At 40.2% G+C, this 16,530-nt stretch overlaps 1 protein-coding gene across 1 annotated transcript in view; it reads left to right on the forward strand.

Annotated features, from left to right (window-relative positions):
- cnga2a (cyclic nucleotide gated channel subunit alpha 2a) overlaps nucleotides 1-16,530 on the forward strand; it is a 165,489-nt gene that overhangs the window by 105,030 nt on the left and 43,929 nt on the right. Inside the window, exons 3-4 of the mRNA XM_056472951.1 lie at nucleotides 10,141-10,317; nucleotides 10,415-10,522. Coding sequence (XP_056328926.1) covers nucleotides 10,141-10,317; nucleotides 10,415-10,522 — 285 coding nt within the window. The remainder of the gene's footprint in view (nucleotides 1-10,140; nucleotides 10,318-10,414; nucleotides 10,523-16,530) is intronic.

Consider the following 16,530-nt stretch of genomic DNA (forward strand, 5'->3'; position numbering starts at 1 on the left):
CTCCTGTCACGGCAGGAAGTCCATTCCAACTGCACAAAAATGTAATGGGCTTGGCCAACCTGTGACCTCAATCAAGATTGACCAATAAAATAAGGTGTTCCAATTCAATTCAATTCACCTTTATTTGTATAGCGCTTATACAATGTAGATTGTGTCAAAGTAGCTTCACATAAAAGGTCATAGTAAATTGGAACAGTGTAGTTCAGTTTTTAGTGTTTAAGTTCAGTTCAGCTGAATTCAATTCAATTCACCTTTATTTGTATAGCGCTTATACAATGTAGATTGTGTCAAAGCAGCTTCACATAAAAGGTCGTAAATTGGAACAGTGTAGTTCAGTTTGTAGTGTTTAAGTTCAGTTCAGTTTAGCTCAGTTCAGTGTGGTTTAATAAATCACTACTGAGAGTCCAAACACTGAAGAGCAAATCCAACGATGCGCAGCTCTATAGATCCCGAACCATGCAAGCTAGTGGCGACAGTGGAGAGGGAAAAAAAACTTCACTAAATGGCGCAAGTGAAGAAAAAAAACCTTGAGAGAAACCAGGCTCAGTTGTGCACGATCATTTTAATTTCTCCGCTGGCCAAACGTCTTGTGCAGAGCTGCAGTCTCAGTGGCGGAGGCTGGAAGCTGGCCTCAGCGAAGACTCGTCTGTCTCTGGAGCGTCACAGGAATCAGTCCCATGTTCTCCACACTTCCATCACCACCACAGTAGCTGCTCAGGATACGGCCTGGTCCAGGATATGGAAACCTTGGGATCATCTCGTCGTTGGTCTTGGATCGAATCAGTGACTCTGCATAGTCTGAGGGCCTCGGGAAGAGTATCCCCAGGTGGAAATGGAGAATAAAGAAAATAATTAGCGTAGCTGCTGTTCATAGTGTATATAAACAAGATGCAGAACCTGTGTGGAAGCCCGCTAAGTGGTGCACTAAGTGTATGCTTTACTGAACAGATAGGTCTTTAATCTAGTTTTGAATTGGGAGAGTGTATCTGAGCCTCGGACATTATCAGGAAGGCTATTCCAGAGTTTAGGAGCTATAAATGAGAAGGCTCGACCTCCTTTACTCGACTTTGCTATTCTAGGTACTACCAGAAGCCCTAAGTTTTGAGAGCTTAAAGAGGGAGTTGGATTGTAGCGAGACAGAAGATTGGTTAGATAAACAGGAGCTAGATTATTTAAAGCTTTATATGTAAGAAGCAATATTTTAAATTCAGTACGAAACTTAACAGGCAGCCAGTGTAAGGAGGATAAAATTGGGGTGATGTGATCAAATTTTCTAGACCTGGTAAGAACTCTGGCAGCTGCATTTTGTACTAATTAAAGTTTGTTAATAGAGGATGCTGGGCAGCCAGCAAACAGTGCATTACAGTGGTCCAGCCTAGAAGTCATAAAAGCATGGACTAGCTTTTCTGCATCTGAGATGGATAGCATACTTCAAACTTAGCAATATTTCTCAGATGAAAGAAAGCAGTTTTTGTGACATGGGATATATGATTTTTAAAAGTTAAATTGCTGTCTAATATGACACCCAGATCTTTTATAGTAGAGCTAAAGCTAACTTTGTATCCCTCTAATTGTAGGTCGAGTTGTGAGATCTGCTGTGTACAGGATTTAGGCCCAATAAGTAATAATTCTGTTTTGTCTGAGTTTAAGAGAAGATAATTGTTGGTCATCCAGTCTTTAACATCTTTAATACACTCAGTTAGCTTGGACAGTTTAGACGTCTCGTCAGGTTTAGTTGAAATATATAATTGAGTATCATCTGCATAGCAGTGAAAGCTGATCCCATGTCTTCTAATAATGTCTCCCAGGGGTAGCATGTATATTGTAAACAGCAAAGGGCCTAAAACTGATCCTTGAGGCACCCCATATTTTACTGGGCTGATTTGTGAAGGCTGTCCATTAATATTCACAAACTGGTAACGGTCAGCTAAGTATGACTTAAACCATTGTAGGGCCTGTCCCTGGACACCTGTAGACTTTAAGCGATTAATGAGGATACCATGGTCAATGGTGTCAAATGCCGCACTAAGATCGAGTAGAACTAATAGCGAGATGCACCTTTGGTCAGCAGCTAAGAGTAAATCGTTGGTTATTTCACTAATGCAGTTTTTGTACTGTGATGAGCTCTGAAACCTGACTGAAACTCTTCAAAAACATTGTTCGTCTGCAGAAAGGAGCATAATTGAGCAGAAACAACTTTTTCTAGTATTTTAGATATAAATGGAAGATTTGAAATAGGCCTATAATTAGCTAAGTTGCTGGGGTCCAGTTGTGGTTTCTCATTAATAGGTTTAATAACAGCTAACTTGTAAGGATTTGGAACATGGCCTAAAGATAAAGAAGAGTTGATAACGTTAAGAAGAGGTTCTCCTATAACAGGTAGCAATTCTTTCAGTAACTTTGTTGGAATTGGGTCCAATATACACGTAGCTGGTTTAGAGCTATTTATAATTTTGTCTAGCTCTTCCTGTTCTATGATTTTAAAGCACTGTAGGTTATTTAGATTCAGTGGCATGTTTACTGGATCTGAAGTATAAGGCGGTGCAGAAAGTTTAATATCTCCTATTTTTTGTCTAAAGCCTTCTATTTTATCACTAAAAAAATTCATGAAGTCATCACTACTAATTTGCGGTGGAACATTTTGTTCCAAAGATGACCGATTATTTGTTAATTTAGCAATGGTGTTAAATAAGAATCTAGGATTGTTATGATTATTTTCTATCAGTTTGCGGAGGTGCTCAGCCCTGGCAGATTTTAAAGCCCTCCTATAGCTGGACATACTGTCTTTGTACGCAATTCTAAAGACTTCTAAACTAGTTTTTTTCCATTTACGTTCCAGGGCACGGGTTGCTGTTTTGAGAGCGCGGGTATGACTATTATACCATGGTGTAGTTTTATTCTCTCTAGCCTTTTTTAGTTTGATGGGTGCCACAGTATTTAGAGTGCTAGTAAAGATGGCATCCATACTGCTGGTTACTACATCAAGGTCATTTGCGTTTGCGGGTGCATTTCGAAGTAGAGAAAGATCAGGTAAGTTATTTATAAATTCATCTTTGGTGGATGGAACAATAGTTCTACTAGGGCGATATATCGGAGCGGATCTGCTAATTTCAGGTAAACACAGCTTATTTAGTAAGAGGTAGTGGTCTGTAATATCATCACTTTGTGGTATAATGTCTACATCAATGACCTCAATTCCATAAGACAGAATTAGATCTAGTGTATGCTTTAGGCGATGGGTTGGACCAATAACATTTTGCTTTATCCCTAGTGAAAGTAGTAAGTCCATAAACACGAGCCCTAATGTGTCGTTAGCGTCATCTATGTGGATGTTAAAGTCTTCTACAATTAGTATTTTATCAGTTTTAACTAGTAAGTCAGAGATAAAATCAGAAAACTCTTTTAGAAAATTGACATAGGGTCCTGGGGGTCTATATATGGTGATTAGAGCGAGAGATAACATAGGTTTTTGCATAGTGTTTGGAAGGACAACATTAAGCGCTAATACTTCAAAGGAGCTAAACATAAGTCCGTTTCTCTGATTAACATTAAGAATATCACTAAAGATTGACGCAACTCCACCACCATGACCAGTTTGACAAGCCTCATGTTTATATAAGAATCTTGAAGGAGTTGCTTCATTTAAACTAATATAGTCAATTTGTTTCAGCCAGGTTTCAGTGAGACAGAGTTTATTAAGATTGTTATCTGTTATTATTTCATTTATGATAAGTGCTTTAGGTGCTAGTGACCTGATGTTTAGGAGACCAAGCTTCATGAAATTTGTATTTTCACTTTTTAGTGGTTTTTCTGGTTTAATTCTTAATAGATTATTTCTGGAGCACACAGTACGTTTGTTTCTTGATCTAATAATGCGAGGAACAGACACAGTCTCTATGGGGTTAGCTAGGTATGCATTACTGTTATTTATGTGGGATGAATAGGAGTCTGTATGGCTAAATTGTGAATTTTGTGAATTTTTACTTACTAGTCAGATAGAGTGAAGTATTCTGGAGATGTTGTCCGACAGGAGTTCAGCTCCAGCTCGACTGGGGTGCAGCCCATCAGCGCGGAAAAGCCTAGGACGCTCCCAGAAAAGATTCCAGTTATTGGCAAAGAGCAATTTCTGTTCTTCACACCATGTTAATAGCCATTCATTCAGAGCAAAAAGTCTACTGAACCTTTCATTTCCTAGGCGGTAGGTAGGAAGCGGTCCAGAAACGATGATCTGCGTAGCGGGCGAGGTGCGTCGAACCGTCTCGATCAGGCTCCTGAAGTCTTCTCCTGAAGAGCCCAGTGTCATTCGTCCACATGTGGAGGACGACGGCACCGAGGCTCTCGGCAGCGCTCAGGATAGTAGGTATCTGTGCAAAAATATTCTTAACTCGGGCACCAGGGAAGCAGAAAGTGCGTACTTTGTTACCTTTGGAGGAAGCGGAGCGGACGTGGCGCACGATTGAGTCGCCAATGATGGCCACATCGCGACCTGTCTCGCGGAGAGGGGCGAATCGGTTCTCCGTGGGGATCTCGAACACCGGAGGAGACGTTCTGCCCCGGGACCCGGTAAGCACCTTACGCGGCTGCACCCAGGGGCCGTGGTAGCCGGGTGTCGGCGTGAACGACGCCTGGGCGAACTGTGTCCTCAGTTAGCTGGGCCTGGACAGAGAAGCACACGGGGTTGAGAAAGAAGGAGAATTGTCGTTGTATCGAACACTTACCTCAGACGAGCGAGTACGGATCAAGAGCTTAGCCCTGAGCCCTGCTCGCTTCGTCTCAAGGGAGCGAATCTGGGACTCCACTACTTCCAGCTCCAGTGCCTCCATCGATGCTTCTCCTGTACTCAAGGACAGACACGCAAGCGACATTGTACAAGGTGAGGAGCAAAGCCAGTAAGTGAGAAAATAAGTGAATGAAAGAGGTCGGAGCTTTAGCTGACCAGCGGTGCTAGCAGGCTAAAGCTACAAACACCAGGCGGATGCTCGAGAGACAGAACGTTTAAAAGTAGATTTGTTTGTATGAGTGTGTTAAGGGATTGTTCACCCCAAGTAGGAGAGACAAATATTTAGTGAATGAGGAGGTATTTTATGATAAAAATGTAAATTGCAAATCTAAACTCCAAACAAACGCAGCAAAGCTACCGTCCGGTGACAGCGACAGTTCAGTGTGGTTTAATAATCACTACTGAGAGTCCAAACACTGAAGAGCAAATCCAACGATGCGCAGCTCTATAGATCCCGAACCATGCAAGCTAGTGGCGACAGCGGAGAGGGAAAAAAACTTCACTAATTGGCGAAAGTGAAGAAAAAAAACCTTGAGAGAAACCAGATTCAGTTGGGCACGACCATTTTAATTTCTCTGCTGGCCAAACGTCTTGTGCAGAGCTGCAGTCTTAGCGGCGGAGGCTGGAAGCTGGCCTGTCTCTGGAGCGTCACAGGAATCAGTCTCATGTTCTCCACTCCTTCATGACCACCACAGTAGCTGCTCAGGATACGGCAACCTTGGGATCATCTCGTCGTTCGTCTTGGATCGAATCAGTGACTCTGCATAGTCTGAGGGCCTCAGGAAGAGTATCCCCAGGTGGAAATGGAGAATAAGGAGAATAATTAGCGTAGCTACTGTTCACAGTGTATATAAACAAGATACAGAACCTGTGTGGAAGCCCGCTGTGTGGTGCACTGAGTGTATGCTTTACTAAACAGATAGTTCAGAAGATCCCGCCCACTGAGCTGCAGTTTTCAACTCGCAAAACTTTTCAACTCACAAGCAAAGATTTTAGATCCGCAAAAATTAAACAAAATCGAAAGCAAAATTAATCTGGTGGTAACTGCATAAAACTGCAATAAGTTTATTTTTTGAACTGTGAATTTTTTTAAATAAATGTTTTTTATTATTTGAAATCTTTTATTTTTTAATTGCTTTGTACTTAATTTTGGTCAAAAACTTCATATGTTTGTTTGAATAATAAAGACACAAAATTAACCCCAGCATTCAAGGGTTCAAAACACAAGCAAAACATTTCAACCCGCAAGCAAAAATTCTAGATGTGCAATAAATGATAGCAGAAAAGAGAGCAAAATTAGTAAGTGTGCAATAAAAATTGTGGTAACTGCATAATAGGACAATTGTTTATTTTTTGCAATCCAAAATATTTTATTATCATTGACATAAGTTTTTTTATTAAACATGTTTTTTATTTTAAATCTTTTTTTTTTTTTATTACTACATACTTAATTTTTCTTTAAAACTAAATATTTTTGATTTAACATGTTTTTTTATTTTAAATCTTTTATTTTTTTATTACTACATACTTAATTTTTCTTTAAAACTAAATATTTTTGAATGAATAATAAAGAAACAAATCTAACTCCATACAATTTAGGGACCGTGTTAATTCGTGTTCCTTTTTGAAAAACGATAAATGTTAAATGAAATTGATATATGATCGAAAACGGGCTGCAAGCATGAAATCTAATTACATCATTCATTAATTATTGACAGTGCCATGGTTTGAGTACAGTATATATTTTTTCCAGAAATATAGTCCTTTATGAAGACTATTTTTATGACTTTATTACTTTATGACTCACCTATGAACAGAGAGTGCCTGCCTCTGCAAGGATTTCGGATACAAAATTATTTTTTTATTAATTCAAGTTTTAAAAGTTAATGCATATGTTTTATCTGCAAATACTACAATTTGTATTAGACTTCAGTTGTTCTTTCTGACACCCACCCCTGTAAATACAATTCTAGTTTTGTTAAACATATTGTTTCAAAGAAGTTTTACAGACAATGCACTTTTTATTCACATTGTTATATACCTTATACAAATAAATGTAAATTAAACTGAATAAGCTATTGCATACTTGATTACTGTACCATGTTGTCTTTAATATTACACAACAGGCTAATAGTATATATTTCTACACATGTGTCTGCAGTCTGCATATGTATAAATGTGCATAATTCTATACCATTGAGAAGACAGACCTAAAAACACTTTTTGTGAAAATACAGTTGTCATTTCAATAAATGTCCGAACGGACTTTGTAATTATTTATTTCTTCAGAAAGGGAATTATAACTACTTCTTGTGAAGTAGATGAATAGCTGTTTTATTATACTTGCTTGTAGCTTGTAGCAAGATCTATCGTTAAGGTGACTTTTTCTGTGAGGCAAAACAAAGCCAATCCAACGTGGTTTTGGTGTGATTTATTGACTAGTCTAACATATATATGGTAGCCGGGAAGTGCAAAACAATATTACAAAGTGTGAAACACTTTTACAAAGCTTAAGACAAAAATACATTTTGAAAAACATTTTTTACTAATCATAAGACACAATTACATAGGAAAAACTATTTTACCAAGGACCAAACAAATTTACATTTCAGAAAAAAAAAAAAAAAAAACGCAAAACACTTTTACCAGTCCTGAAACAAATTTACAATTACAGATTCCTTACGGAAAGGGAATGTCCCACACATCGGAAGTAACGTGGAACGTACACCGGGAGTGAGGCGGGGAAAAGTGTTGTTGGTGGTGAGCGCGGTAAATTCGTACTGTGTGCCAACCCGCCATAAAACACCAGAAGAAGAAGAAGAAATTCGTACTGTGGATATAAAGTTTATGGTGACCGAACATGGACTGCAGTCGAGGGATGTTTTGCAGCAAACACATGAGCAGCTTAACGCGGTTTTGCTTTACGTGTGGTCGGTCCTTGGAGTTTATAAAGGACGCGGACCAGACGGAAACACCAGACATACTGCATCACTCCATCAATGTGTTCAATATTTTAACGAGGGCCACTTGTACACTGTAATCGTGGACATGATGTCAAGTGTACACGGTGTAAACATCTGCTTGAGGACTCTTACAGTAAACTGAATGAAGCCGGTGTTACAGTTTAACTGCTGTCTGTGTTAACTGGTGATGTAAACAATTCACGTTTGCAGATTCGTCACTTTTTCACAGCAACAAAACATGCCTATACCAAATAAAGATTCTTATTACTGGGTGTCAGTGTAAACATTATTGATTTTAATATTTGTGTAGCAGAACAGTACATAACCAAAATTAATGTAAATAAATAATTGACGTCATCAACGGGATTCGAACCCTGGTCATAAGGTTTAGTGCAGGTATCAACCGACCTATCTAACTGAGCTGTCCAGGTCTCCATGGCGAGGTCGGTTTCGATATCTTTATCAGTTAACATATGTCAGGCTGTGATTGTTTCCATGTACTTGCGTTTACATGTTTCTACATACTCTCACACTGATATTTTCTCAGAATAGTTCTAAATGACAAAACGACAGTTTATCGCAGTTGATATGATGACATGATTTTTATTGTTGTAGACGTGTTAACCTGTGTCTACAAAGTCACACACGAGCTGATGTTTTCCGGTGTGTGGTACATACTACGTCACTTCCGGTGTGTGGGACATTCCCTTTCCGTAAGGAATCTGTAATTGTAACTTTGTTTCAGGACTTAAAATAAGCTGATAGTAAATTAGTTTTTACTATGTAATTGTGTCTTATGATTGGTAAAAAATGTTTTTCAAAATGTATCACACTTTGTAATATTGTTTTTCACTTCCCAGCCACCGTACATATAACAAACAAACGCAAAAAAACAAAACAACAAAAACATAGAAAAGAAAGAAAGCAAGGAAATAAAGAGTTTAGACAAAAGAATGGCAACTGTACCTCAGTTCCACACAATTATTAAAGACCACCAAGAATATAAAAACATATAAAAAAAGGGGCGCACAGCCTTAAATGCTCGACTAAATATCTGAATTTAGTGGGTCTGTCACTTTATTTCGTTGTGCGAGTTTCTTTGATGCATGGAAGATGGAGTCTTTTAAGAAGTCCTTTCTCTTTGCGTGGAACTTGCGACGCAGATTGGAGGATACGTGAGACGTAAACCTAAACTGAGTTTAACTTGCCGGAAAATAAGAAAACGTGGACTCAGGTGAGACACGTGGATACAGAAATGCGGTCTGCCCTGTCAGGGGGCACTTCTGCCGAGACTTTGGGCAGTAGATGCGTTTTAACTATTGGTCAAGTGACACCCATTCTCTACTTGACTGGCCAATGGTTTTGGGGCAAAGTTTGAGCGGGAGATTTTTCTTTGTCTCTGGCACACTCATAAGCATAATGAAGATTCACCCTGAAGAGATGAAGGGACATTAACTTTAAAAGGGCGTATATACAAGTGTATGAATTAGGATAAAGTAAAAAAAGAGAATACATAGGTTATAAACACATTACATGTACTTTGGGCTGAATATTGAGATTTCTACAGGTCCATTTTAGTAGTATGTGTCTTTGGGTGTGTGTGTGTGTGTGTGTGTGTGTCGGAAAAGGTAGGGGTTTTCCTTTGGAATGCCTTGGGTTGCAAAGATGTGAAAGGGAGGTTTCTCCCTTCTCACCCACCATCTAAAATATAGATTGAAGCGCTAGAAATGGGTCCCAAGTGCCGACCAAACAACCTGGGCAAACACAAAAATGTCACGCATGGTGATCTCTGACGCCAGACGCCCTGGCACTTACGGTCATGAATGTCTAACCAATAAGAAATATGGTATTTAAGGGCAATCCAGTTCTTCAGCTGCACCCATATGTAACACATGTAACCAACGTCACTTTGCCATACTTTTTCATGCCTGGTGCTCTCCATTCGAGAGGTTTAAGCTCAACTTCATTATCTGAATGGTGCTTTTTATACTTGGTCTGTTGTCACACACGCACAGTAGGTCCCGCCAATCGCATTGGATTGATTTCACCTGTACTTCAGGAGGTTATAAGAGAGGGATGGCTCAGGGAAGCATGGTTACATGTATAATCTGAGACATTTTGCGTAAGCTCATTTTGTATTTATTATGGTTTTACTACAAAAAACCATAGTAAAACTATAGTTCATTTTGTAGTTACTATGGTTTAGTTATAGTTACTATAGTTTAACTATGGTTACTATAGTTAAATCATGGGGAATGTAGTAGGAGGTAAATACAAACAAAAACAAATACCAAGTATTTGGACTGGGTGGTGAAAGTAAACTTTTCAAGTAAAATAGAAGTATAAAACTTAAGTAAATATGTCCATTTTACATTGATTATTTTTCCTTGTTTTCAGGTTAGTGAATATGGTAGTCACTCTTAGAGAATGGGCCCATAAAAGCCTCCAGGAAGAGGAGGAAAGGCCAGATTCTTTCTTGGAGCGCTTCCGAGGACCTGAACTTCAAATTGCTCCGAGTAGATTAAGCATCAGTAGACCTGATATTCAGGATGGGAACTGGAGTGCCAAAACTAAGTGAGTTTGCCCGCTTGCATTATTACTTTTGGACAACTGTGTAAGATCTCAATTGCCTGTTTAACAAAATGCTATTTAAAATAATTTGGTTCATCAGGAAAAAGTCTGATGTTTTCATATTGGCACCTGCTGATGACCTGTATTACCACTGGCTGTTTGTTATTGCCACAGCTGTATTGTACAACTGGTGCTTTGTAGTTGCTAGGTAAGATAAAATAAGTCTATTTATCTTTACAATCATACTTTTTATATTTTAAAACTAAAGTATTGAGCATAAATACCAGTGGGTTATATGACAACAATTACAATTATAGAAGCCCTGAAATGCATGGTGAAAAATTAAAAGCATGGTAGTGGTGAAAGAGGGAAATCTGATTATTTTAAGAAATTAAGTTATTTCAGTATAATCTGTTATTTCAAGACATTAACTTGTTATTTCTACATATTAACATTTGACATAACTTGCTAATTCAGCATGAGCATCATGTTAAGGTTTGTTAATTTAAATGAAACCTTAAGAGTGCAGAATAAGACTCAGAATAAATGACTGATTCAATATTTTGGTCAACATTACCACAGTGCTGTCACGATCACCAGCGATCGTAACATCCTAGATCGCTGGATCTCACACACATTCACTTGGACTACAAATCCGCCATTCATGGACTACATTTTCATACATGCACTCCATTCCACAAACACACATGCTTCCTCATTTTCACTGATTACACTTGCATCAGCTGAGGATTGTCAGAGACTGATTACACACACTATTTAAACAACACACACATTCCCTGCCTTTGCCGAGTCTTGTTATCTGTAAAGTGACATTACAACGCATTTCTCCTAGTCTAGTTTCTCCGTGTTTTGATCTTTGACTTGTTTACTTTTCTCATTGTCTGCCGCCTGCCTTCTGACCTCTCGCCTGTTACATTTGACCACGATTCTGGACTGCCTTTATACATCTCTTTGCACCTGTGTTGACCATTGATTCCCTGACTTCGAATAAACCTGCAAGTGGATCCTAAACTTCAGTTGTCTCTGTCACTCCCCGTGTTACAGAAGACTCGGCCATACTATGGGTCCAGCAGGAGCTCAACTCATGCGTCTTCGTCAGGGAGATCGCTCCATCGAAGACTATGTTAAGGACTTTATTCAGGTAGCACCTAACATCTATGAACGATTTGTGCTTGATGATATTTTTCCATGGCGGGTTATCTGAGCCACTTTATTCAGGCATGCCACTGTACGAACCCCACTGGAATTTAGAAAAGTACATAGATTTGGCACTACAAATGAGTGGGTCCCCCTTCACTGTAGGAGAGGTGGAGGAAACTCCTAAATGTTTTTTTTTTTGGGGGGGCAGTGTACAGCATGACCAGATGACAACAGGGCTTGCTGTACACTCCACAAAGACCGTAATGCTAGCATCACCATCTCTCCAACCTACGATACATCCTTCAGATCACAAGATGGCCGCTTCCAGTCCTCCAGCGCACAAGATGGCCGCTTCCAGTCCTCCAGCGCACAAGATGGCCGCTTCCAGTCCTCCAGCGCACAAGATGGCCGCTTCCAGTCCTCCAGCGCACAAGATGGCCGCTTCCAGTCCTCCAGCGCACAAGATGGCCGCTTGCAGTCCTCCAGCGCACAAGATGGCCGCTTCCAGCCCTGCAGCGCACAAGATGGCCGCTCCGTCCTCCAGCTCACAAGATGGCTGCTCCCAGTCCTCCAGCACACAAGATGGCTTCCTGTCCCGAGTTTGTTCCTGTTCCTGAAAGACCAATCGCTAGAGCCACTACTGCTAGAGCTGCCAGAGCCACTGCCGCCGCCGCCACTAGAGCTGCCAGAGTCGACGCCGCCGCCACTACAGCTGCCAGAGTCGACGCTGCCACTAGAGCTACCACCGCCACCTCTAGAACTACCAGATCCTCCAGAACTGCCAAATCCTCCAGAGCTGCCAGATCCTCAGTTACCTCCAGAGCTGCCAGATCCTCAGTCACCGCCAGAGCTGCCAGAGCCACAGCCGCCACTGCTGCCAGAGCTGCTGCCGCCGCCTGAGTTTTCTGAATGGCCGCCGCCGCCTGAACTTTCTGAATGGCCGCCGCCGCCTGAACTTTCTGAATGGCCGTCGCCGCCTGAGCTCCCTGAATGGCCGCCGCCTGAGCTTCCTGAATGGCCACCAGGTTCATATGACCCGCCGATGTCTGCTGAAAGTAAGGCTCCAAGCCCTCCGCAGCTCCATGATCCAGGGCCGATCCACTCTCCAAGTCCTCCGCAGCTCCACTCTCCAGGCCCTCCTCAGCTCCAGGCCCTCCTCAGCCCCATGCTTCAGGTACGCCTCCTCTACATGGTCCTGGCCCTCCATCCCTCCCCCTCTTCCGCCTCCACTCCACCTCCCGCCTGAACAGTATTAGGAGTGTCTGGAAGCCACTCCTTAGAGGGGGGGCTCTGTCACGATCACCAGCGATCGTAACATCCTAGATCGCTGGATCTCACACATTCACTTGGACTACAAATCCGCCATTCATGGACTACATTTTCATACATGCACTCCGTTCCACAAACACACATTCTTCCTCATTTTCACTGATTACACTTGCACCAGCTGAGGATTGTCAGAGACTGATTACACACACTATTTAAACAACACACACACTCCCTGCCTTTGCCGATCCTTATCTGTAAAGTGACATTACAACGCATTTCTCCTAGTCTAGTTTCTCTGTGTTTTGATCTTTGCCTTGTTTAGTTTTCTCATTGTCTGCCGCCTGCCTTCTGACCTCTCGTCTGTTACATTTGACCACGATTCTGGACTGCCTTTATACATCTGTTTGCACCTGTGACCATTGATTCCCTGACTTCGAATAAACCTGCAAGTGGATCCTAAACTTCAGTTGTCTCTTTCATTCCTCGTGTAGCAAGTGCATTTAAACATCAGGAGTCTGAGTGATTTGTGGGTCTGAAGAAGTTCTGATGTGCCTGATATTTGTGCTTTTTCAGTTGCTTTTAAACATATACAGTCATGCCTGAAATCATTTATATCTTTTCATTAATTTTAATTTATTTTCACTGTGCAGAACATCTTGTATTTATAGCAATACTTCATACATACTAGTCCACTTTAATGCTCAGCCGTGATGCTGTTTGATTGACAGGAACTAGTCGCACTGAGCAGATCACATGGTTTTTGACATTAACTACATGGCAAACTTACAGATGAAAGGGGTTCACCAAATGAAACTGCCCTCTGATTATTGAAATTAATTTAAATGTTATTTTTCTTATGTCCGGGTCAATGATTTACATGAACTTTGAGTGAACACTAAATCATTAAACAGGTGTCAGCATGCAAGTGTCAGCATGCAAATGCAAATGCAGCATCCTAGAGCTGATCGCGTTCATTCAATATATTGCTCCTCCTTATGCGTTTCCGTGTGCGTGAACACAATTAAGCAGCAAGCCAAACTCCATTCAAATAAAGGCTGGAGCCAGGTTATAGTTTCCAAAACTCCTGAATTTTTACTCCAATATGCATTGAATTAGAGTGAAACTGTCAAAAAACAATACAAAAGTAAAGTGGTATTAATAACAGAAAGCAAAGCGTGTTCACTTATGAAGGCTGACATTGACAAATTAACCACTTAAACAGTTAGAAAAGTTTGTGTACATAAAAGTGCTTAGTTTTTATAAGTATAACACAGAATATAAAGATATTGTCACTAAACTAAGATTACTTACTGAAAATGCTTTCGAACAATGCAGTCTTCTCCTTTTTTGTTTTTGGCCGTTCACTCCTTGGGAGTATTACTGCCACCTACTGTACTTCTCGTGCACTTGGGTGATGGATCTGTATGTCTGTTTGTTTTGGGGGGCATCAGTTCTCAGACCAAAGCTGGCGCTGCATGTTCAGCTCCATCTTCCGTACTGAGCTTCTCAACTCAAATGGACAGAATCATCAAAACCCTACTAAATCCTATGACCTAATCCGGTGTCCTCTAAAAATGTTAACAGAGACCTATATTTAAGGCCTATATATAATATATATATATATATATATATATATATATATATATATATATATATATATATATAATCTCTCAAGCCTTTCCCAAGAAGGTCTATGACATTCACTGGCCTATTTGTAATATTAGTAAACAGATAGTAACGCTGTTCCTCATATCTATTGCAGGCAAAAAGTACATGTTCTACTGTTTCAGTCACACTGCACTTTTTACACATACCGTTTCCATGCTTACCCATTAATGCAAGTGTTGCATTTAATCCAGTGGGACCCAGCCTTAACCTTGAAATCATTACTTCCTTCCTTCTGTGTCTTCCATGAAATTGTTCCTTTCTCCCAACAGTTTTGACAATATTATAAAACCATCTACCTGTGTTGCTGTTTTCTCATCTTTGTTGCCAAATATTAGTTATTTCCTTATTAATTACTGATCTCATTTCATTCCTTCCCAAAGGTAATTTAATATCTACTCGATTTTTCTTTAATAATTTTTTTGCCAATGTCTCTGCCATCTCATTTCCTATAATTCCAATATGTGCCGGTACCCAACAAATATGTACATTTATATCCTCTACTCTATATAATATTTATATAAGTCTATATAATCTTGTATAAATTTATATTAGGGCTGCACGATACATCGTTTCAGCATCGAAATCGCGATGTGCGCATTCAGGATTGTCACATCGCAGGAGGTGCGATGCAAAGCAAAAAAAAAAAAAATTATATATATATATTATGGGTGGAGCCGAACCCGAATACGGTATTCGGGTAAGCACGAATAGCGTGGTTTTACGAATACTAATTTCGAAGAAATACTTGAAAAATTATTTGTATTCGGGAACAAGAAAAAGTGAGTGAGTGAGACGTTCAAGAGTCGGGGGGCGGGGTTGGGCCGGGGTAAAAGGTGACTGACGCAGGCTGCTGCTCCACACAGCAACAGAGAAGGCTTTGCAATACTTTACTGCATTACTATTTTTGTTAAATAAATTTTTGTATCTGAACTGGGTTCCAGAGGCAGTTTATAAACTTGTAGCGTACTTAAAGCGGAGTTCGATCGGTATATTATTCCATTACGCTGCATTATTGACGTCTGCAATCTGTTGCTCTCTGTTTACGTAAGTTAGCTCTGTTAGCGTCGTAATTAAGACAATAGACTGTTGACAGAGTAACGTTAACGTTCGGTTATAAAGGTTAAAACGATGCTTGTGTAGTTGTGTCGAATTGTATGCACTTATAAGAGTTTTATGGTACGTTTAAATTACTGTATTTGCAGACAGCAAAATATATGCTAAGCTAGTTAACCTTAGCATAGCTTCCCATCACTTATTAACTTTTAGGCACCCAAATAGATAAGAGTGAGGCTGCTGCTGAGTCATTCTTGGTCCTCCACCAGCCAAAAAAAAAAACTTGCTCTAGTTCTTTGTGGAAGAATTTTACAGTGAAATCAGCAGAGGCAGAGATATCAAACATCTCTCAACATCTTCTATGCATAATCATTCATTCATTTTTTCGGCTTAGTCTCTTTATTAATCTGGGGTTGCCACAGTGGAATGAACCACCATTTATCCAGCATATGTTTTACGCAGTGGATGCCCTTCCAGCTGCTACCCAGCACTGGGAAACATCCATACACTCTCATTCACACACATACACTATGGACAATTTAGTTTACCCAAATCACCTATATTGCATGTGTTTGAACTGTGGGGGAAACCGGAGCACCCAGAGGAAATCACGCCAATACGGGGAGAACATGCAAACTTCACACAGAAATGCCAACTGACCCAGCCGAGGCTCAAACCAGCGACCTTCTTGCTGTGAGGCGACAGCGCTACCCACTGTGCTACCCTGTATGTAATGCACAATCATATGCACTTAAAGCATTTTCTCCTGATACTGTCTGCCAACCCCTCACAAGCATCAATCCCCTCATTTGCACAGCCATGTTCTGCTAAATCTTCCACAAGCACCAAACCATCAACACAGCCATGTTCTGCCCCCTTGTAAGTCAGTTTCAAACATGAAAAAAATCTAAAAATGTAAAAAAATTAATTAAATTAAATCAAAACATAAAAAAAACTTTGTGTCTGTTTTGTGACAGGCAGATGACAATAGCAGGGCTGTATCTTTTAGTATTATATAGAATACAATTTTTGTTCTGCCAGTTCTCCCAGGCTGGGTTTTATTTA

The sequence above is a fragment of the Danio aesculapii genome, chromosome 14 (assembly GCF_903798145.1).
Source record: "Danio aesculapii chromosome 14, fDanAes4.1, whole genome shotgun sequence".
Classification (NCBI taxonomy): Eukaryota; Metazoa; Chordata; class Actinopteri; order Cypriniformes; family Danionidae; genus Danio; species Danio aesculapii.